At 40.1% G+C, this 22,413-nt stretch overlaps 1 protein-coding gene across 1 annotated transcript in view; it reads left to right on the plus strand.

Moving 5' to 3' along the window:
- DENND6B (DENN domain containing 6B) overlaps window positions 1–22,413 on the plus strand; it is a 1,114,433-nt gene that overhangs the window by 277,591 nt on the left and 814,429 nt on the right. Inside the window, exons 2-3 of the mRNA XM_044088568.1 lie at window positions 12,756–12,794; window positions 19,798–19,840. Of these exons, the coding sequence (XP_043944503.1) occupies window positions 12,756–12,794; window positions 19,798–19,840 (82 nt within the window). The remainder of the gene's footprint in view (window positions 1–12,755; window positions 12,795–19,797; window positions 19,841–22,413) is intronic.

Here is a 22,413-nt window from a genome sequence, read left to right on the forward strand (position 1 = left end):
TCTACCACATCCATAATATCTTCTTTTTTGTATTCTATGTCTTCTTTGCCCTCTAAGATACCATCCACCCTTCCTTCTTTAACTTTACTTCTTTTCCATAAACAATTTTTCCTAAGTAACATTATTTTACTTTGTATCTATTATTTTCATATATCTGCTTTTCTATTCCCTTATTTTGTGACTTCCTTTTTTCACCCCTTTCTCATAATTCTGTAAAATGTGTTTTACATTTCATATTATTTCTTTTTTCTTCTTCTTTCCACGGTTATACTTCTGCTTATACACTACCAACCACTGTATCTAATTTGTATAAAATTGTCTCATTGTCATATGATCTTTCCATAATATTTCTTCCATTTCTTCCTTGTCTTTAAACTCTGCAAGTAACCTCTTTATCCCTTTTCCCACCTTTATTATTTTGCCTTCTTACTTTATTCTAGCCCAATATTGCTGTATGATCTGAAAAACTCAGCCATCTGTACTCCCTCTGTCTTTTCTTTCTTTAGAGTAAACTACATAATCGATTTCATCCTTAAAAATTCTCCCTTTGTATGTCAATTTCTACTTTTCAATCTCCACATTTTATTCATTCCCTTAACATCTTAATACCATGTGTTTTTTTTCCATTTTCTTTCCTCAGGTTACAGTTAAAATCTTTTATCATCACTATTGACATATTTACTAACACAATTTTTTTATTTCTTCAAATAACTGATTTCTCAATGTCGTATTAGTATATACATAAATCATTATTGATCTGATACATGTTGTCTTATTCTCATATCACTACCCTACATATACTACTACTGTTATATCAAAAATTTTGATTTCTTCATTTGTATAATAATTCCTCTTCCAGAACATGTCTCATTTCCCACCGACCAAACATGTTGGTCCCCTGTGATATCTATTAAGCAAAAAAAAAAAAAAAAAAAAAAAAAAAAAACATCCATTGTTATTTTTACACCATTCCACCATCACAAAACCTCTTGTGTGATTTCTAATGCTTTTTACATTTAATGCTAAAATTCCTATATCATTCTTTTCCTTTTTTTTAGAAGTGTTTTACTTTCAGATCTATTTTCCTTCTTCTGCATCTCCCACCAGTCAGTTTTTGTTATCTTGTGCTTCTGTCTCAATTTCTTCCTCTACGCTTTCTTAAATTCTAATCTCTTCTCTTCCTGTATATTAATAACATCGCTTTGATCTGTTATTTCTTTTCTAGCTACCTCTTCTTTGTTTAAGCTTTCCTCAGTATCCCTTTCCTCATACTACCTTCTCTTTCAACATCTTCTGCACTAATATTGTCTACTGTTTATCTTTCTTTTGAGTTTTCCTTTTCATCTACTCTTTCCTTTTTCTAATATGGGACAGTCAAAACAGAAGTGTCCAGATTCTTTTCATTTTCTGCTGAAAGGCTTACAGTTTTTTTGCTGTATGTCCTCTCTCTCTTATTTGTTACAGTCTTGTACTAAATGATTTTCATCTCCATAACATGCTTTGGGTTAGCCCCATTACCTAACAAATCTTCTTGTACCATTCACAATTGTTGTATCTGACATATGTTGAATTTTCCCATCCCAAATGTTCATTGTTACCCACACTTCCCAACCCCCAGCTGATACATTTTTTCATCATATACTTTTTTTAACTTCATGTACTTTACTACATAGTGAAAGAAACCCTGTTTTAACTGATGCTAACCCATATCTGAAGTCTTAAATTGCACATGTATTTTCTTTTTGTTTAGGTGCAGTCCCAAGCTCGGAAATAAATAGTCTTCCATGGTGCTACTGTATTTCTTTTTTCAGTTTCGGTCATAAATATTCCCAGCAAGTTGAAGGTTTCAGACGTTACTTCATACTCTCCTAGCTCTTATATCTTTAATGTTAAACCCTAGTGGCAAATAATACTATCCATAATGTCATATTTTTTCACACTGCTATCACTTTTACTTTTTATTCTTACCACTGGTCGTCTTCTCTGCAACTGCTGAGATACTGCAAATGTTTGTCCTCTGTCAGTTCCTTCTTTCATTCTTTCATGCCTTGCTACATTTGCATAACTTCTTATTTCTTGTAACCAAAAAAACACTGCTGCAGGGGTAAACCTTGAAATCTGGCTACTTTGCCAGCTGAAAATGCTTCCATTGTTTCCCTTCACCAGCTGATGTCCTTCAAGGATGCATCTGCAGTCCTTACAAATGGGTTGTCCTGTCGTCAGGCAGCCCTTCGGTCGGCCGGATTCCAAAGTCTGGGTCTGGCTTCGGCTGGTGTCGCACTTCACCCGACGTCATTGCGGCAGTTTTTCGGGTATAAAGGCATCAGCCGACGCCATTTTCCCCAGTCTTTCTTGCCGCGTGGCGCCCGAAGCAGAAGCTGTTCGCAAGTGCCGGTCGGTCAGATCCAGAGATTACTACTACCGAATACTACTTCGAAGACTTCTATAGTTGGGGACTCTTTCTTGCCTCAGCCAATGTCAGAGAAAGTTAATAATTGTTTATCTTGTGGGAAACAAATACCTCATAAAGATTTCCACTCCTATTGCATACATTGCTTAGGCCCAGACCACGACGTAGCAGCTTGTCTAGCCTGTGCTTCTTTTAACCGACGGACGCTTAGACGTCGCTCGGACTTTGCTGAACAGATTTTCGGCTCCGATTTTGCCTACATTATGCCGTCGGATCCTCCGACTACGCAAATAACCAAAAAACACAAAGAAAAAGACCGACACTCGCGGTCCGCGGTTTCGGCTGAAGCCGCGGTTAAGCAATCCACGAGTGTCTCGGTTTCGGCCGAAACCGAGCAAGCGGTTCTTTCTTCAGCAGATAACTTGCCTTCTACCGAGGCCTCTTCTGTACTGGTAGAAACGGCTTCTGAAATCCAGCCTTCTGTTGCGATTTCACAGGATTTATCAGACACCATTCCACTAGATATTTCTACCCCTGCACGTGGAGCTGCTAGGCCTCCTCCAGCTATGTCTATTAAGGCCTTTGCCAGGGCAAAAGCAGCCAAAACTTCCAAACCTGTGCCTGCCAAGCCTCCCTCACACAGGCCCAGCACCAGTTCCCATATGCTTTCTTTGGCACAGGATCTCATCACTTTAATTCGTGGATCCCAGCCTCATCCAGACAGGGCCTCTCTCCCTCCTCCAGAAAAGAGGCCTAGAGCAGAGCCCCCTGAGCCAGTAGCCACGGATGATTCTTCTGATGATTCAGATCATACAGACCCTCCTGAGGCTTCTTATTCTCCTTACGAAGACTCTGATGCTGAGGAGTCCATCCCTTCAGCCTCTCCTCCTGAGGAATTTTCCTTTGGGGAAACCTTGCATGCTATGAGGGAACAATTTCAGTGGCAGGGCCAAGATTTCTCAGACTCTCGAAAAAGGCTTAGGACCTTTCTACACTTACCACAGCATAGGCCTTTAGCTATTCCTCCAGTTCTATCTGTTGTTGATGATGCATTTAATGATGCCTGTACTACTCCTGATACTTTACCCCTGGCTCCTGCTAAACCTGATAGGTACTACAGGGTTCCGGACACTCATCACCACTTATATAAGGCCCCTTTTGCAGATCCAGAGACTATCTCCCAGGGCCCTAAAGCTGTAGCAGCTACTACTTCTAAAAACCCCCTCCCCTCTGAAAGGGAATCCAGGTCCTTAGAGAGATGGGGTAAAAAAGTTTACACCTCTGCTACTTTGTCAGCTAGAGCTTTGAACTGCCAATTTCATATGATTCAATATCAAGAGTTTATGCTTGACCAGTTGACTAAAAAGCTGTCCTCTGATGAATCTTTAGATAAAAAGTATATTCAAGAAATGTTACATAACATACAGCAGGTTAGTAACCATTCTTTAAAATGTGGCTATGATGCACTGGAGGCTTCCTTTAGATCAGCCATGACTGGCACAGTTATCAGGAAGCATGCATGGTTGAAAGAGCAGGCATTACCAGACCATGTCAAATCTAAGCTTTTGGATGCACCTATGGACAAGGTCAATTTATTTGGTGCCCCCGCACAGCAGGTCCTGAAAAAGATGGAAGAGAAAGCAAAATCTGTGCAAACAGTAAAAGATTTCTTACAGGTTCAACCTCCAAGGTTTAGCAGGAATTGGCCCTCCAAGAATTGGTCCTTTCCAGACTCCTCTAAAGCACAAAGAGGCAGGAATAGGTGCTCTAGAGGCAGAAACCAATCCAGAGGTGCCTACAGGGGTCGCCAGTGGCAGAGTAACAACCAACGAGGCACGGATACAGCCACCACCACTACAACAGCTCAATCACAGTGACTTGGCGGTGACACCGCCTACCAGGGAACAACTAGAAGCGCCCTTAGGCGGAAAGCTAACATTATTTTCAAGAAACTGGCACTGCATTACAAGAGAAAAATGGATTTTGCAAACTATAGACAAAGGTTACAGGTTCCATTTCCATACATTACCAGGAAAGAGAGGAATGCCAAACCTACCACCTTCTCAAAGGACAGAAGCTCTAAAACAAATATCTCAATTACTAAGAATGCGTGCTGTGGAAAAGGTACCAGTCATGGAGCAAGGGAAGGGATTTTACTCCAGGCTCTTCCTGGTACCAAGAAAGGAAAACAAATGGAGGCCTATTCTAGATCTGTCCGCTCTGAACACATTCCTCATTGTTCCAAAATTCAAAATGCTGACCCTACAGCAGCTTCTTCCCATGCTGGGCAAGGAGTCTTGGCTGGTGACTCTAGATCTCAAGGAGGCATACCTGCACGTCCCCATAAGACCAATTTGCAGAAGATACCTCAGATTTCTTGCAGGATCAGAGCATTATCAATTCTCAGCATTGCCCTTTGGCTTATCTACTGCCCAGAGTGTTCACGAAATGCCTGGCATCAGTAATCGCTCATTGCAGACTTCAGGGAATTCAAATCTATCCCTACCTGGACGACTGCCTGATACAAGCGGACAACAAAAGCAAATTAACAGAAGACTTACAAAGAGTCATCTACCTGCTACAAGCCCTGGGATACACAGTCAATACAAAAAAGTCAAGGCTGATTCCATCCCAAATAATAACCTTTCTGGGTGCAGAACTGGACACATCAAAACAAATGGCATTTCTAACTGCAGAAAAGAAAGAGCAACTTCCTCTCTATTTCTTGGCATTAACAAAGCAGAGCCATCTAACTGCAAGAAAAGTGTTACAAGCTCTAGGCTTCATGGCATCCTGCATAATTCTGGTCCCTCATGCCAGGCTTCATATGAGAAAGCTACAGTGGTACCTAAAGAATTTGTGGTCTCAGCACAAGCACAGCCTGGAAACCAAAATTCCAATGATCCCATGCCTGAAGCAAGAGTTCTTATGGTGGGCTCAGGCCTGTCAATCAAACACAGGACTGCCCTTCTGCAAAAGTCAACCAAGACAAACTATCACGACAGATGCCTCAGACCTCGGTTGGGGCACACATGATGGACAAGTGCATTCAAGGCCTATGGACTCAAGACCAACTGCATCTGCACATAAATCTAAAAGAAATGATGGCAGTAAAATTGGCAATCCAGGCATTCAGACTTCTTCTCCACGAAGGCCAGCTGTTGATAAGGACAGACAACACCACAGTTATGTGGTACATCAACAAACAGGGAGGCACACACTCATACCTCCTATGCCGGCTGGCACTAGACCTATGGGATGTGGCTCTAAGCTACAACCTTCAGTTACAGGCAATTTATGTACCAGGGAAGGAGAACATCCTAGCAGACATACTAAGCAGAACTACAACAGATGCCCACGAATGGATGCTGCATCCGGACATCTTCAAAGCCATCACAAGAGAATGGGGATTACCACAAATAGACCTTTTTGCATCCCCATACAATCACCAGTTGAAGAAATTCTGCACAAGGACTTACCACCCACTTGCTTGGAAGGTGGACTCCCTATCCTTCAGTTGGAAGAGCCTGTCCGCATACGCATTCCCACCACTTCCTTTGATGCACAAGGTGCTTCTCAAGATCAAAGAGGAACGTCCGAGGATCATTCTGATAGCCCCAGACTGGCCAAGACAACATTGGTACCCACTGCTGAGGAGCATGTCCCGGGAACAAATATGGAAACTGCCCCTGATCCCATTACTGCTGACACAGAACAACTACAACATTCTGCATCCAAGCCTAAAAACTCTGCAGCTAACTGCCTGGAACATTACATGACAGAAATTAACCCAAATTTATCCCAAAGGGTTAAGGACATAATCCTGGAGGCTCGTAGACCTTCAACACGAAAGAATTATGCAGCAAAATGGAAAAGATATCTCATCTGGAGTGCTGAAAAGGGGCAAGATGTGACACTGGTGAACATAGCCAACATCCTGGAGTACTTGGCCGAGCTCTACCACACAGGTCTGTCCTATTCCTCCATAAAGATGCATGCATCAGCTATCTCAGCACAATACAGCTTGGATCCTCCTGTCTTCTCGCATCCTCTGCTCAGGCAGTTTCTGAGGGGAATTAAAAATGTAAAACCTCCCAGGAAACCTCCATTGCCAGCATGGGACTTGAACTTTGTGCTAGAAAAACTGACTCTACCTCCTTTCGAGCCAGCAGCTACAGCAGACTTGCAATACTTATCCTGGAAAACTGCCTTCCTGCTGGCAATAACTTCAGCAAGAAGGGTCTCTGAACTACAAGCATTAATGTCAGTACAACCCTTCCTGATCTTCCACCAAGATAGAGTGTCCATGAGAACAAATCCTACATTTATGCCTAAGGTGGTATCCAGAGTCTCTTTAAATCAGGCTATCCACCTTCCTACATTCTTCCCCAATCCACAGAACGGGAGAAAAGCTCTTACATACCTTGGATGTACACAGGCAATTACACTACTACCTGGACAGGACAAAAAACAATAGAAAAACTGACCAGCTTCTGGTAGCTTATGCAACAGGAAAAGTAGGAAAACCAATTTCTAAACAGACAATCTCCAAATGGATAGGAAATTGCATTAGACTTTGTTACTCCTACCATGGAAAGAAAACTCCAGAGAACATCAGGCCTCACTCCACAAGGGCCACAGCCACTACCACAGCTTTCTTACGAGGAGTGGCTACCAAGGACATTATAGAGGCTGCTACTTGGACCTCCGTTCATACATTTGCCAAGCACTATAACTTACCTCTATACTCTAGATCCCGTGCTGGCTTTGCCACTGCTGTTTTGCAAGGGATCCTGGCTACACCATAATCTATTCTCATTACCTCCTCCCCTAGTTTAGCTATGGTATTCTACCCATTTGTAAGGACTGCAGATGCATCCTTGAAGGACATAGTACAGTTTTGTACCTACCATAAATGTAGATGTCCGAGAGGAATGCATCTGCAGTCAGGATTACCCACCCTCCTTCCCCTCTGAGGTACTCCTAGGGTATTTACCAATCTTCAGCTAGCTTGGGGGGGATCTATTATGGTGTATTTGTTTGTATATATGTACATACATGTTTAGTTTGTGTGTTTCCTCTCTACTATTTGGAAACTTTGGCATTTATCCAAATTTAGCCTACCAAGAGGGCACCTGGCATCTGGGGCAAGAAACACTGAGGAAAATGGCGTCGGCTGATGCCTTTATACCCGAAAAACTGCCGCAATGACGTCGGGTGAAGTGCGACACCAGCCGAAGCCAGACCCAGACTTTGGAATCCGGCCGACCGAAGGGCTGCCTGACGACAGGACAACCCATTTGTAAGGACTGCAGATGCATTCCTCTCAGACATCTACATTTATGGTAGGTACAAAACTGTACTTTGTCTTTGCTTCCAGTCTCTCAGTTTCTTCCTCCTACTATGTCACTCCATTCTGCTTCCTCTCCTTCCTTTGTCTCTGCCTGGTTCATGAAATCTGTAAGCACTTGTGTCTTCAGTCCTCCATTTCCAAATTTGTAACAGTTATTTCTTCTCCTTCCTTCACTAAGCTTTCTCCTGCTCCTCTCTCCAGATCTGCAGTACTCTCCTGCATTTTGGAGTTCCTTTAATTGGAGTGAACATTCGCTGTATTTGGTTAGATGAACGAAGGTTCACGGCAGTTGTGTGTTAATAGAGTTATGTTGGTTGTGTTTTCCACTCATGATACAAGAAAACAGCCAGTTCAACTGGGCATCCTGTACCATTTTTAAAAACACATAATACGTTTCAACATTTACAATTTGCAGTGGTAAAAGATTCAAGAACAAGTCTATGCTACTTATCTTGAGGAAATTTTATTAACTCTAATTAAAGAAAAGTGCATGGGAGAAATGGTATGCAAGTATTTATTTATTTTTTTTATTTATTTAACATTTGTTGACCGGGAATGTCCGACTAGGTTCCACAGAGCCTGTTTTCAGCGGAGGCCCGGGGAGAAATGCTCCAGATGCATGTCTTTGGAAGTCGAAAACAAACAAAGTAGAAAAGCTATCATGAGATTAACAGGTACAAGTGCAAGTGAGGAATGAACTTTAAGACTGAAAAACATGTTTAATGGGAGGAGTTCTCAGGTGGCAGTCTCAGGTGGCAGAGATCTTAACTCTGTGACTGCTGCCTTACATGAAAAATTTATGTTGAGAGGCTGTCCATGAGATTGTGAGGTTTGTGGTTTGTTGATGGTGCTGATGGGAGTCTGTTTTTCCTGTGTTTAGCAGCTTAACAAGGAGAAATGGCTAACGGGGATTAGGCAGCTAGCAGATGGGTAACTAATACAGTAAACTCTCAGTTAACTAGAACTTAAGCAACCGGCACTCTCAAGCAACCAGCAAAAAAAAAAAAAAAAAAAATCAAAGAAATACAGTACAATTTTCATGCATTGCCCCCCCCCCCCCAAAAAAAAAACATACCTTATGTTTTTAGAGCTTTAAAGAGGAAGTTAGGAATAAATGCCTTCTCTCCCCAACCTGAGAACAAGTCAAACCAAACAAATAGCTTTAACAGCAACTCTCAAGCAACCAGAAACTACAGTTATCGAGCATGTACCAATCCTCATGGGTGCCGGTTAATTGAGAGTTTACGGTATTACTTATTTGTATTTTACATGTGCATGGATTAGGTCTAATGACCATTTTCTGCCACAACCAGTAGCAGCACAGCAGTAAAACAATCTAAAGCATAACATTACATTAATATATAAGCAGCAACTGAAATAACAAAAAAAGACATCAATCTGATACCATGGTGCTGTAGCTATGGAAACAGACGCATTGACTTGGAAACACAGTAGTACATCTAGAGAGGGTTTTTTTATTTTTAGTTTTATTTTGCCCCTGCTGTCTTTTGATCATCAGCCCCATCCTGGTCAAATAGTTAATTTGTTCCCATTATAAGGTAAGGATTGTTTAGGTAGGGCCATCATTTAGGCAGCTAACGGGTGGTTTGAGATTTTTACTTTTAGGGCCCTAATCCTCAAACACCTGGTGAAGCACCAGGAAGGGGCATGTGGTGGGCTGACCACAGAAGACGTCCCTTCACATCCATGAGGCATTTTCCTCCAAGCAGACCTGCCCTTTCCCCAGAGCATGTGCAGTGGTTTCCCTAGTCTCTGTTTGTGGCCCTGAGTACATGTACCCCTTCCCTCTTGGGAGAAGCAAGGGTGACACACCCCTTGACTCTTGACAAGTCAAACCAAACAAATAGCTTTAACAGCAACTCTCAAGCAACCAGAAACTACAGTTATCGAGCATGTACCAATCCTCATGGGTGCCGGTTAATTGAGAGTTTACGGTATTACTTATTTGTATTTTACATGTGCATGGATTAGGTCTAATGACCATTTTCTGCCACAACCAGTAGCAGCACAGCAGTAAAACAATCTAAAGCATAACATTACATTAATATATAAGTAGCAACTGAAATAACAAAAAAAGACATCAATCTGATACCATGGTGCTGTAGCTATGGAAACAGACGCATTGACTTGGAAACACAGTAGTACATCTAGAGAGGGTTTTTTTATTTTTAGTTTTATTTTGCCCCTGCTGTCTTTTGATCATCAGCCCCATCCTGGTCAAATAGTTCATTTGTTCCCATTATAAGGTAAGGATTGTTTAGGGCCATCATTTAGGCAGCTAACGGGTGGTTTGAGATTTTTACTTTTAGGGCCCTAATCCTCAAACACCTGGTGAAGCACCAGGAAGGGGCATGTGGTGGGCTGACCACAGAAGACGTCCCTTCACATCCATGAGGCATTTTCCTCCAAGCAGACCTGCCCTTTCACCAGAGCATGTGCAGTGGTTTTCCTAGTCTCTGTTTGTGGCCCTGAGTGCATGTACCCCATCCCTCTTGGGAGAATCAAGGGTGACACACCCCTTGACTCTTCCCTATTCCCTGCCTAGCTCCTATAGTGCCAGAACCATTAACTGAACCCTGGTCACCTGGGTTGCATTCAGGACTCCATCCCTCTCAGTTAAAGGAGTGACATGGTCTTGCACAGGTATGTGCAAAACCTCTGTCTAATTCAATCCGCATGAGAAGTAATGGGTTTTCACAAAGACTCTTGAAGTATATTAGTGCTTCAACAAAGTATTAATTTAAGGTGTGCACACTTATGCAACCAGCTTGTTGTACATTTTTTATTTTTTATATTTTTCACCCTAACAGATTTGTTTGTTTTTCAATTGAATTGTACAGGTTATAGATCACATTAAAGGTGGGAAAAGATTTATTGTGGTCTCATTTTTTTATATCACAAAAACTTGGCATTTTATCATTTTATATCCACTGTATTACAGAAACAGCAGTAAGGCTGTTGGGAAAGGTGCTTGTGGATAATGAGGTATGGAATATCTATCAACTACAGCTGTAGTGATAGCCGAAGAGCATCATTTTCAAAGCAGGGTGAAGTCTATTGTCGTCAGTTGAACCTCTGTCAGTTTCCTTGTTTATGGCAGAGGCTGCCCATTTAATCAGATGATGATGTTATAGCTCTTGTTCTGTCTTTAAGGAGGTTTTCTTAATTCCGATCTGTACACTTTTTGAGACTGCTAATTAAGAGCATAAACTTTCCCGCATTTAATTATTTTGTTGTCACTGACTAGCAGGCAGAGGGCTATTTGCAAAACTAGGGCTATTTGCAAAACTAAACAAAAGCAAAGACATTTAGGACCAGCTTTTTTGAGTAAGGTGGGTAGCTTTAAAGTTACATTATAATTGTGTGGTTGTTTCAATTAAAGCCATTATTCTATGTCCAGGAGAAAACCGCGGTGGTGGTGCTGTGGTAGCGTTGTCGCCTCACAGCAAGACGTTGTCCCGTTCGATTCTCAGCTAGAGCGTCTTCTGTGTGGAGACATGCGTGAATGGGCGTACCTTCGTTGAAGGTTGTGCGTCAGAGCCGGCAACTCGGCACGTAAAAATCAACTGCTAATCATTAGTGGACCGGAGTTCCGCTGTGGTGACCCCTAACCCGGAAAAGCCGAAAGAAACAACAACATTCTATGTCCAGGAGGAGACCTGTAAAGTCTTTAGCTTCACCCTTGCAGACAGCAGCACAGTTCAGAAGTTGCTTGATTCACTTTTTAACACTGTTGCCACACAAACTTTTGGAGTTGCCGTATCAACTGCTTTTTCTGTTTTTTGTTTCCTTCTGTTGTGTAGATGCCTGTTTTGCCTGTAGATCATGCAAGATGTGATGGACCTAGTTTATTGCACGAGTAAGATGCTGTTCCACATAACTGCCTAGCCTTGAGTTAGGGAACTGAAGACAAGTTCTGTGCCCCAGAATGCTACGTTAAGGCCTGCTGGTTCCACTGTTTGGAAAAGTAATGCCAGAAACAAACTCTTTTTACACCAAAGGCAGTGGATCATGATATCCGTTGGTTACTGCTGAATCCACAGAGTAGTGATTCATTTATCAGCATATTGAAAAAAGTCTGTCTGCCAGTGTTCTGTTTTTAGTGGAGATCACCTGTTAGAATAATTTCTGGTGACCTACAATGATCTTGAGTTATTTACAAAATTTTTAAGGAATGCGGGGAGCATAACTTCTTCCATGGAGATGTGAAGGCCTCTGCCTCCCAATAGAAAATGTGTATTGCTCATTTTTCATGGTGACTTGGACTTCCACAGATAATAGTCTAATGATATGTGGTAGTCAAGGTAGTCATATATCCAGCTGGCCACTAGGTCACATGAGAGTAAACTCCAGCAATTTCTTTTATTCAAGCTTTTTTGTAACATAGAGCAAAACTTTTTGTCCTAGAAGATAGTTCTAGGATGGGGTGACTAGTGTTTGCTTGCTTCATTCTTAGATGCTCCGTACAGACTTCTCCTGCATGGGATCCATCTATTGAAAGGCTACTACTTTGAAGCCCATTTGTTGGATTCAGTTTTATTTGATCAAGCTAATGAAGTTGTAATGTGATGTTTAAATGTGCTGGCTAAACATGTTTTTCCATAGAGGACTGCATGAAAAGAAAGCCATTTTATAGCTGTTCTTGTCGTGTGACTGCCTATAATGTTTCCATTCTTCAGTAATGGGTTTTTGCAGTGCATAGTGAAGCTGCTTTTCCAGACCATTAATTACTGTGTGCTTTAATGTAAAAAAATAACATGCACTGTAAGCAGTAAAACCGGGATCAAGTCTATACATAGTCACATAAACAGCTGTCATTGGAAGAGAATAGTCATACTCCACAGCTAACTCTATAAATGAGTGAAATAATGTTTTTTTTTCCTCACTTTGCCTTATATAAAATGGCTGTGTGCACTCAGGTGAATATGTGTTATTCTCAATATATCTGATTGTGTTCTTTTTGTTTTCTAGCTGGTGTATCCCCACGACTGCAGACTCAGTGAGAAGGAGGTAAGACTCCCAGTTTTATTTGTTGTAGTGTGTAATTACATATTTTAAGCAATGCTTGTTCTGCTAACACATATAGCTTTGTTGTATTTGTTAAAGTGTAAAAAATGTATTTAATAGAAGCTTTGCAGTTACTCAGCATTGCAAAGGAAAATGTTGCAGTAGAAGAGATGCAGCAGAGGTACAGCTGTAGAACGCCTAGCAGATAATACAGTTGTTTGATGAAGCCTTTCAGTTGTCATTTGGGTTACCACATCTGGCTGATTCTTACAGATGTTGTATATCTGCAGCATTCTTCTCTGGAATCTGTAGTTTTCTTCTGGTGACTGTAAATGCAGATTGCAGCTAGGGTACTAGTGATGTGTTTGTAGCACTTATACTTTTGCTGCTAAGGTTGATGCTGGCTTAATGATTTGTGTAGTAGGAATAGACATTGCAGGCTGCCTCCCCCTTGTCCTTTGTACTTGCTTCCTTTTCATCAGCTGTAAAGAACAACACTATCATTCTTAGACTAAGCTGATATTACCTGTAATATGTACATCTGAAGGAGGGATGCATTGCGCTGATAGCTAACACAGATATCGTGTTAGGCATATTTAGGAGTTATTATGAGGCAGAACCAGTGAGGAGTTTAATAATCCTGGGGCAGATACATGGTTGTTCTAGGAAAAGGAATATTGAACTTTGTGCTCAACATGCTTCATTTTTAATATTCTTTTTCAAATCTACTGTTATACATCTTAAAACCAAAAAGGAAGCAAGGTTAGATTTTTTTCCAGATTTTTTCAGTGGTTATAGAGAAATTAAAATTCGATCTAAAACTATTTCAGATTATGCTCCAATTATTTTGAGTGTAATTTTTTGGCAAATAAAAATAAACATTTTAAACATATTAGCATAAACCTATCTAATACTTGACATAATAATAAGAAAAATAAAGAGTTATTAGTGTTTGATTGATGTCTCAGGTATCCCTTCCACTAAAAAATGGCAGCCTTCAAGACATACAAATTTGTTATACTTTTTCAACTAAAATGTTGAACGGAGAAATAACTAAAAAGCAGTTAGATAACTATAAGAAACAGTTATCTGTAGTAGAGAAGCTAGTGGAATTCAGTTTTGGCAATTTTTTTAAAGCTATTGCAAAATGAAATCTAAGTTACTTTTGAATGATGAATACCTGCCCTTTCCTTTAGAATAACAGTATGTTTGAGTGCTGGAGAGTAGAGTCATTTTGGGAACATTTTGTTTAGGGATTTTTAAGGGCAGTTATATTTCTAGTATCTTTGCTGAATCAGGTTTGACTGCCTGTGGAAATTATTAATAGTTTTTCAATTTATTATGGAAGTGTATTTATTCATTCTGATTATCTTATAAAAACATACTATTGAGATATCGTAAAACAGTTTTAGAATTAGCCAATACGATGGGGCCTGACACTCCCAGATGAATTTTCTGAGAAATCTTTGGGCTTCCTAATATTTTGTCTATCGCAACTGATTCAATGTTGAAAATGACCCATTTCCACTAGAAAACTTGTGCTTCCCAAACTAAAAAAAAATTCTAAAAGTATAGACTTGTTGAAGTGCTAAATAAGATATGTGCAAAGTTAATAAATATTTTTCTTTCCTTGTATTTAGGTTCACACGAGAGATCATTGTTGCATTCTGCTCTTTCACTGGGTGATATGTCTTCACACTTTTTAATTTCTCCAAGTCTTTTGAGTTTCTAATACCATGACAGGAATGGACCCCATTCCTAAGTCAAAGTATGATTAAAGTTCATGAAATTAGTATTCTTTCAATCTTTGATGTTAGCCAGAAGTGTTCTTCGCAGCACCCGCAATGTGCCCAGTAATGACTCCATCTGCAGTTTGTACAGAGTTACATGTATTGATAATATATCTAAATAGGATTGTAGATTCTTTTTTATAAGACCCATTACTCCTACTTCTATTGGAACTGTCTTTGTATCTTTCTTCCACATTGCTCTCGTTTCTGCCTGCAAATCCTAGTATTTTACACCTTTGTGTCTCCCTCTCTATATAAGACACTGTAGTCATTGGGTATAGCAATGTCAGTGATCAGTGCTACTTTTGTCTTTTTTTCATGGACTGCTATATCTGTACTTTTCCTTTATATTTATCTGCATATCTTCTAAGTTTTTTCTGCCTGTGCTGATATTTTTAGTTTATTATTTGCGATAGTGCATGATAGATCCTGATCTGTTCTGGTAATGAGCATTGCTTTTATCACGTCTGTCTTTTTGAGTAGTTTTGTTGATCTGTTTCCTCTTCTATACTATTCTAACAGTGACACTTCTTGTCTTAATTGTTTTATAGTTTTCTCTGTTTGCTAACTTCCATGATGGCATTTAATTTCTCCCCTTCCTTTCCCTTACAACCCTGTGTTTTTGTGGTAAAATTTCGTATGTTATTCTTTTAGCTGCACAGTAGTATATCCTATTTACTTCTGTTGTATTGCATGAATCTCTCTGGACAGTCCTAATTACTGTGTTCATTTGTTTTACAAACTTCTAACTTTTTGAGTTTTATTGACTTTCTGTAGTCTATTTCTTTCATTGAACTTAATACGTCTATCTATCTCTATTAACTCAAACAACTCTTCTCTTAGATCATTTCTTGTAATCTGAGGGCATATTCTTTGTTCTCCATTTTGTGTGGGCATTTTATAGAAAATTCCAGAATACTTCCTGTGCCACACTCTCTTCAGTTTCATCCTGTGTCATCTGTTGATTTTAAATATGGGAACTCACTTGGGTTTCTAATACCATGATGGGAATGGACCCCATTCCTAAGTCAAAGTGAAATTTGTATTGTTTCTATCTTTGATGTTAGCCAGAGGTGCTCTTTGCAGCATCCCCAATGTGCCCAGTAATGACTCCTTCTGCAATTCATACAGAGTTGCATGTAACAGTAACATAAATATGACTGTAGATTATTTTTTATAAGACCTTTTGCTCCTACTATTACTACTACTAGAACTGTATGGTTATCTTTCTTCCATGTTGCTTTCGCTTCTGCTTGCAAATCCTGTTATTTTATGACTTTGTCTCTCTCTGTACGCAGGACACTGTGGTCACTGGGTGTAGTGATTTCAATGACCAATGCTACCTTTGTCTTCTTGTCATGGACCACTATATCTGGTTTTCTTGCATCTGTCTTTTGAACTATTGCTAATGGGTGATCCCATGTGATGTAGACTTCATCATTTTCTATGATGCTTTGTGGCTCATGTTTCCAGTGTTTTTCAGCTACTTCAGTACCATAATGTTTGTGCAATCCCCAGTGCAACAGTCTTGCCACGTTATTATGCCTTTCACTGTACAGTCCTTCTGCCATTAGTATGTCACAACCAGCAATAAAGTGTGCAACTGTTTCTAGTTCTGTTTTACAAAACCTACATTTGTCTGTTTCTCCCTCATGTTCAGTGGACTTTGTAAACCAACTTGTATGTAGTCCACTGTCTTGGGCCGCCAGTATGAACCTTTCATCCTTTGGTTTGAATTTGCCTCTCCTTAACCATTTCTGAATTTGGTCCTGATCAAAATGAGGTTGTTCCAGGAGTTTTCTATACTTGCAGCTAAATTTCCACAGTTTCCACATTTCTTGCCTTCTCATCTGTCTCTCAAGTGATTTCATACAGGGCAAAAAGCATTTAAATGTACTGAATGTAACAAGAGTTTCAGCCCTGTGTGAATCCACTGATGAGCTAAAAGGCCACAATTTCTACTAAAGTTCTTGTCACATTTACTACATATATGCTTTTTGTTCTGCTTGTGAGTCCTGATACTGCTTACTGCTGAAACTCTTGTTACATTCAGTACACTTAAATGCCTTTTGCCTTTTTTAATTTCTCCAAATCTTTTGTCTTTCCTAAATATGTCCTGTATATGTTTGAGCATGTTATAGAAAGGGGAAGGAAGCAGATATGGGGTCATTACACTAATAAAAAGAATCGCAGTCCAGGTGATCCAACTCAATAGAAAGTAAACTTGTGAATGAGTTTGGGGATTTGTCTGCATATAATTATTTGAGGCTTAGTCTTATGGCATTTCAAAGACAAAGACAGAACGGGGCATTGGTCACTAATGAATGGTTTCCAACACCTGTCATAATTGAAACAACCTCTATTCATAAAGTATGGAAAACACTGATTTTTGGTAGCTCTAAGGCTTGTTGTTTTATTTAAAATACTAGTAGTGAGAGGAGTGACAGGGTTCCCAGACTAGTGTTTGGTAAAGTACTACCAGAGTCTGTTTTGCATTGTTATTTTTGGGGGACTTTCATTGGTAAACATCACTCACCCTTGAAACTAGGGTTAGCCTATTTGTGTTTGATATAATGGTGGTTGCAGTGGTCAGTGAAAGGGGTACAAGTCTTTACTGAAACTTGGCTTTGTGGAGTCATCCTTGACACAGTAGTTGGGGTTTAATGTGAAACCACAAAGTCAAGTACTTTAGTAAAAGGAACTTAAGAGAAAGTATCTGGATGGTCTTGTCTTGCTACAGATGAATCACTGCAGCCTTTCCTTATGGCACTCTTCAGAAACAATGTACAGGGCTGCACTGTAAGATGGCTTACACTTCTAGCCAACAAGAGAAGACAAGAACTGCTGACCACATCTGTGTTGCTGATGTAAATAACATCATGTAGTTGTATCAATTCCTAAACCACATCTGAGGAGATGCAGAATAATGGAGAGGATGTTGCCATAATGACATATTGTATAGGGGGGCTAGATTATGATGCCAAGCTGCTAACCTTGGACAACTTCGGTATAGAATCTTGAACGAGCAAGAAGGGTCGTGATGGGGACCTAATCTGGATGAAGGAGATGAGGGTCTGTAACAAAGATGATGAAAGAACATCCACAGTTGGTTTATTTGAAAGAAAAATAGTATTAGATTCAACACTGAAATAAGGAAAAATTTTTTACACAGATGATGTGCAGCAATTTAAATGAAATGCCAAACAATGTAGTGAAGTACAACACATAGAAAGGTCATGGGATAGGTTGAGACTGATGATGTGTGGGTTGTGGGAGCATTGAAGGAGGGGCAGTCACGTAAACAGAATGCAGAAAGTATGGATTAAGTCTGAATTAAGATCTCTTCCTTAGCATTTGTATGTTTTTAAAATGATCCCTGGGTAAGGGTGAAACTCTGATTTGTTATGAATCAGTTACATGGCATACAAGAGTGAAGCCCTGACAATGAACCATGTCTGATTTCTGGCCCAGGTTCTGGAGGACCCTGCTGGGTGAGTGGTGGGAGTGAGTGGCTAATGCCTGTTCACTCATTCCAGGAGTTGGAGAAGGTTGGCAGAGTGGTCTGTGGCGTGATCTGCCACAGTGCTGTAAGATTCTGGCCTGATAGACAGCAGGGAATGAGCACTGTACACAGAGGCTGGGCATGCATTTGGCCCTGCCAAGCAGTGCGTAAACACTGTAGCTAGAAAAAGTGGATGCATGGAAGTACATATGTAATAGAACCAGTGTTGCTTGCCCCGCTTTTAAGGCATACATAGCTGCCAGTCACCAGGTTGGCACCAGGGAAGAGGTGAAACAGCAGGCTGTAATGGCTATCTGGATGACTATCCTACATAGGGAGAATGTGATGATCAGCAGCTTCTGGTAGAAAAAGTCATTAAAAAACTGTTGCATGTAATGAGCTGCTTTAATGTCCATTTCACCTGTTTGGAATACCCACGTAATACACAGTGGCATATAAGACTCTGCCAGTAAGTAGGTAATGGGGGGACTGGAAGCACTAAATCTTGGCACGTCAGTAATAAAGAACAGGGGCATTTTTCCTATCTCCATTTTTTGCACAGATATGGGGAGTTGCTTGATGATGCTAGCTTAGTGATATAGCCACATGAATATTTGTAGAGGTAGTCTAAGAAAGTTATGCAGTTGAATATGTGGATCATTATTTTTTTATTTCAGATTACCCAGAGAATGAATGTTGCATCACATTTTCCTGTCAGAAAGACATTTGACCTATGTAGATCTGAATTCCTTACACCTAGAATACCATCCTGGTGCTCTTAACATTTGAGTTTGTGACTGATGTAATGTCAAAGTTTAAATTGTCGCATAATACCTGACAGAATTGCTCATTTTTAGCCTTATCTGTAATACATATGAAAACAGGGAGTTAGTAGTGTAGCTAGGGTGGGGTGAAGGGGGCAGCTGCCCTAGGCGCAAGCTATCAAAGGTGTGTGATTAGTGTCTCAGCTAAGTTGCTGATCTTGTGCAAGTGCATAAGCAGCATTCATGCAGTCAGACGCTCAGTTATGCATGCATAGTTTAGTCTCTTTGTTGCAATAATGGGGACTTTTTTTTAATTTTTTGTTCCTCAACTAGCTTTAGAGTAATTTGTTTGTCCTCAGTTTCAGATGGAGGGGAGACTACTCAAGGGATTCTCCAGGGTACCAATTGACTGTGGTTTGGCTCCCAGTGGATCAGAGTTTCTGATTCACTGTTGTATGTGGTCTAGAGTGTCCAACAGTTTAAAACACTGTATTTAAAAACATACATCATAGCAATTTCTAACAGCTGATATGGGCTTTGATTGCATCTTTTAGTACGAGAACACAATAAAATCAAGATGAGTGGATATTGAAATATTTCCTGAGGAAAAGTACACTGTGATACTTTGATAAATACTTTCTTTATAAAGCCCTCTTTGGGGTGTTGTGTTGCATTGTCTTGGTTTATTTTTGGAGTGAGAGGTGTTCTCCTCATTGGGGTATTCATTGCTTCTGCTTGGCAAGTGTTGTGGAATATTTATTTCCTGATGCTTGGTAATATGAAAACGGCAGAAAATATGATTCATTTTAATTATTGTCAGAAGGGCATATAGTTTTTATGTGAAACATCTGTACATATTTACTGTTTATTTAAAGTAAAAACACTTTGCTTGAAATTGGTTCTGCATCCTATCTCATACATTTGATGTATTTTTATTTCTGTATTTGCAGAAGACCTGCATATGCTACTTATCCTTTCCAGACTCCTACTCAGGTAATTAGTGACCGTGTCCTTATGTGTCCTTTACAGTGGTATCCATTAAAGCCAAATACTGCATGCATGTGTATTTATTTATGTGAAAGTTATTAACTGGGAAATACTAAACTGCGGTAAATTTTTATTTATGAATGAGAGCAAAGATAATAGGAAAAAGCAAGTTGTGGTGACCTTCCAAGGGCGGAACAAGGATCGGATTTTATTGAGGATGTCTAATGCATGCAGTAGTTAATTTTATGAACAGGAAGTGAGTGGCAGGGAGATGTCTGTAGATTATGTAATCCCTTTCGGTGATATGAACATAAAAGGCGTGGGTCAAACAGTCCATATCAGTTTTCATAAAGTACTGTATTATATTTCTTTGGATGTATGCTGTGACCAAAAGTAACAAGATACTAAAGGACTGACGTCTTTTTATCCAGAGGTACAGTAACCTTATCTTTTGTTGTTTGGTTAGAGTATACAGTGGGATTCCATCTACAACATATCTCCAATAAACCAATTTCTTGCTGTACTTTTGTAAGCAGCAGTTTGCAGGAAAACAGCTGATGAAAAATAGTATTCCTTTTTGAAAACTTCCTAAAAGGTTTGAATTCTAGATTTAATTAAATATATATTTTTTTTAATTTAATTTGGCCCACCTCACTGGTAGCTGTATTTGTGGTCATGATGTGTGCTGACTTGCCATGTGACATGTAACAGTTTTAATGCAAAAATCCACAATCATAGATGCAGGATGTACTTGCCAACTAGCTGTATGCTAATGTCAGAAGATGTGGAAGTGAAGGGCACATCAGTCCTTCAGAAAATACATATAAATGAAAGGTGATGGAGTGTTACTAGTGAGTTCCCTGTCATAGAAACAGTACTGTCTTCTAGGTTTTTCTTGAGACTGTTTTATGCAAAATAGCAGGCGGAATTTAGCATTTTTTTTATGTGCAGAGGACGACTGTAAAAATTGCACAGTCTGTCAGTTCTTTGTTTCAAAGACCTCAAGAACATGACTTTCATCTCTCATGTTCCTTCTTGGAAGCTCAGTGCCTTAAGCACCTCAACCAAGCAAAGATGGCAGGCCCTTCTACCTCTGACATCCCGCCATTTAAAAGAAAAAGTTAAAGAGGCCTAGGCCTGATGTCATGCCTGTCCACTCAGACATACCCACAGAGGTTTCAGAACCTGCCGTACTCTTGACATCTGTTCAGACTCCCTCTACCACAACCCCACCACAGGCCAGTATGGCTTTTGAGGTTCACAATTCTAAAATGACTGAATTTACTGATGATGGTAAGAATGGGTAACCCTGCTTAATAATTGCCGAAGGAGCCAAAGGCGTGCTGCAAATTCTCGTTAAAGAGAAAATTCCAGGGGATACTCACTGAGGTTCGTCAGGAGGAGGAGCCTCTTCGTTTAGTCGAAGCTGACTTCGCATTTAGGAAAACAAAGGAAAAAACTAAATATGTTTCCTCCCCTTAAACATCAAAGGAAAAGGAGTGGATTTATTTTTTACAAAGTCTAGTTAAAGCCATAATTTCACTTAGGGCACTATCCTTTGTAAGGCCTGCTCCTACCATACCCCAAAAGTGACACTTAGACGCTTCTTCTGAGGATGAAAAGGATGAATTAGACTCAGTTGAGCGCTCCTTGCTCTGTTTATCTCAGATCCATTTGCTAGGCCAAGTGTTCTCTGATGATAAAGATTTCTTTTCTTCTGACTTCCTGTTGAAGAAGCTTCATTTGGGGAAACTATTGTTAATATAATGAAGCATTTGGAATGGGAATATAAGTAGATTTCTGAAATCCAACAAAGATACTAAAACCTTTTGGAAGTAGGCACCCCAGCTCTTGCACATGTACTTTCTTTTCTGGAGGCTTTCCTTGATACTTTTCCTTAGCTGAGGAATTGAAATTTTTGAACAAACCCCTGTGGCAGACTCATCTGTGTTTCTCTTGCCTTCAGAGAAGCCCTCTAAGTTACTACCTGCTGCCAATATGCTTCCTTATGATAAAAGCAGCAGGGCAGTGGACAGATTATTAAGAAAAAAAGTTTTGTACATCCTGTCCTTTAGAGCTCTGAATTGTCAGACTCAAATGACTAAGAACCCATTGGCTGCTCTGGGTAATTTAAATAAAACATTGTTCCCTCCTGAGAAGCCTGACAGTAAAGAAGAGGCTGTATCTGTGGTCACTCAAGCATCTCAAGTTGATCAGACGCAGCGTTAAATGCAGCTATGATGCAGCAGAAGCTGCCTCCAGGGCAGCTGCTACATGTTCTGTGATCAGGAGGTATGCATGTTTGCTTTCTTAGCCCCTCCCGGAGGATATTAAGGCAAAACCCTTAGACTGTCCTTTAAACAAGGACCTTTTTTTTGGTCTGGATGCTGCCAGTCTTTTCAAACAATTACAAGAACAAGGTAAAATTATGAAGGACTGCAGACAGATCTTTATTACTTCTATGCCAAGTTACCAATGGAATTACCCTGCAAAACCCACTTCCTTTACTCGCAGGGAACTGAGGTCTTTTTATAAGGCCACGAAAATGCCTTGATAAATATTCCAGGACAGACCATACA

This window comes from Protopterus annectens, chromosome 11.part0, assembly GCF_019279795.1.
Source record: "Protopterus annectens isolate FY-2018-M chromosome 11.part0, PAN1.0, whole genome shotgun sequence".
Lineage (NCBI taxonomy): Eukaryota > Metazoa > Chordata > Ceratodontiformes > Protopteridae > Protopterus > Protopterus annectens.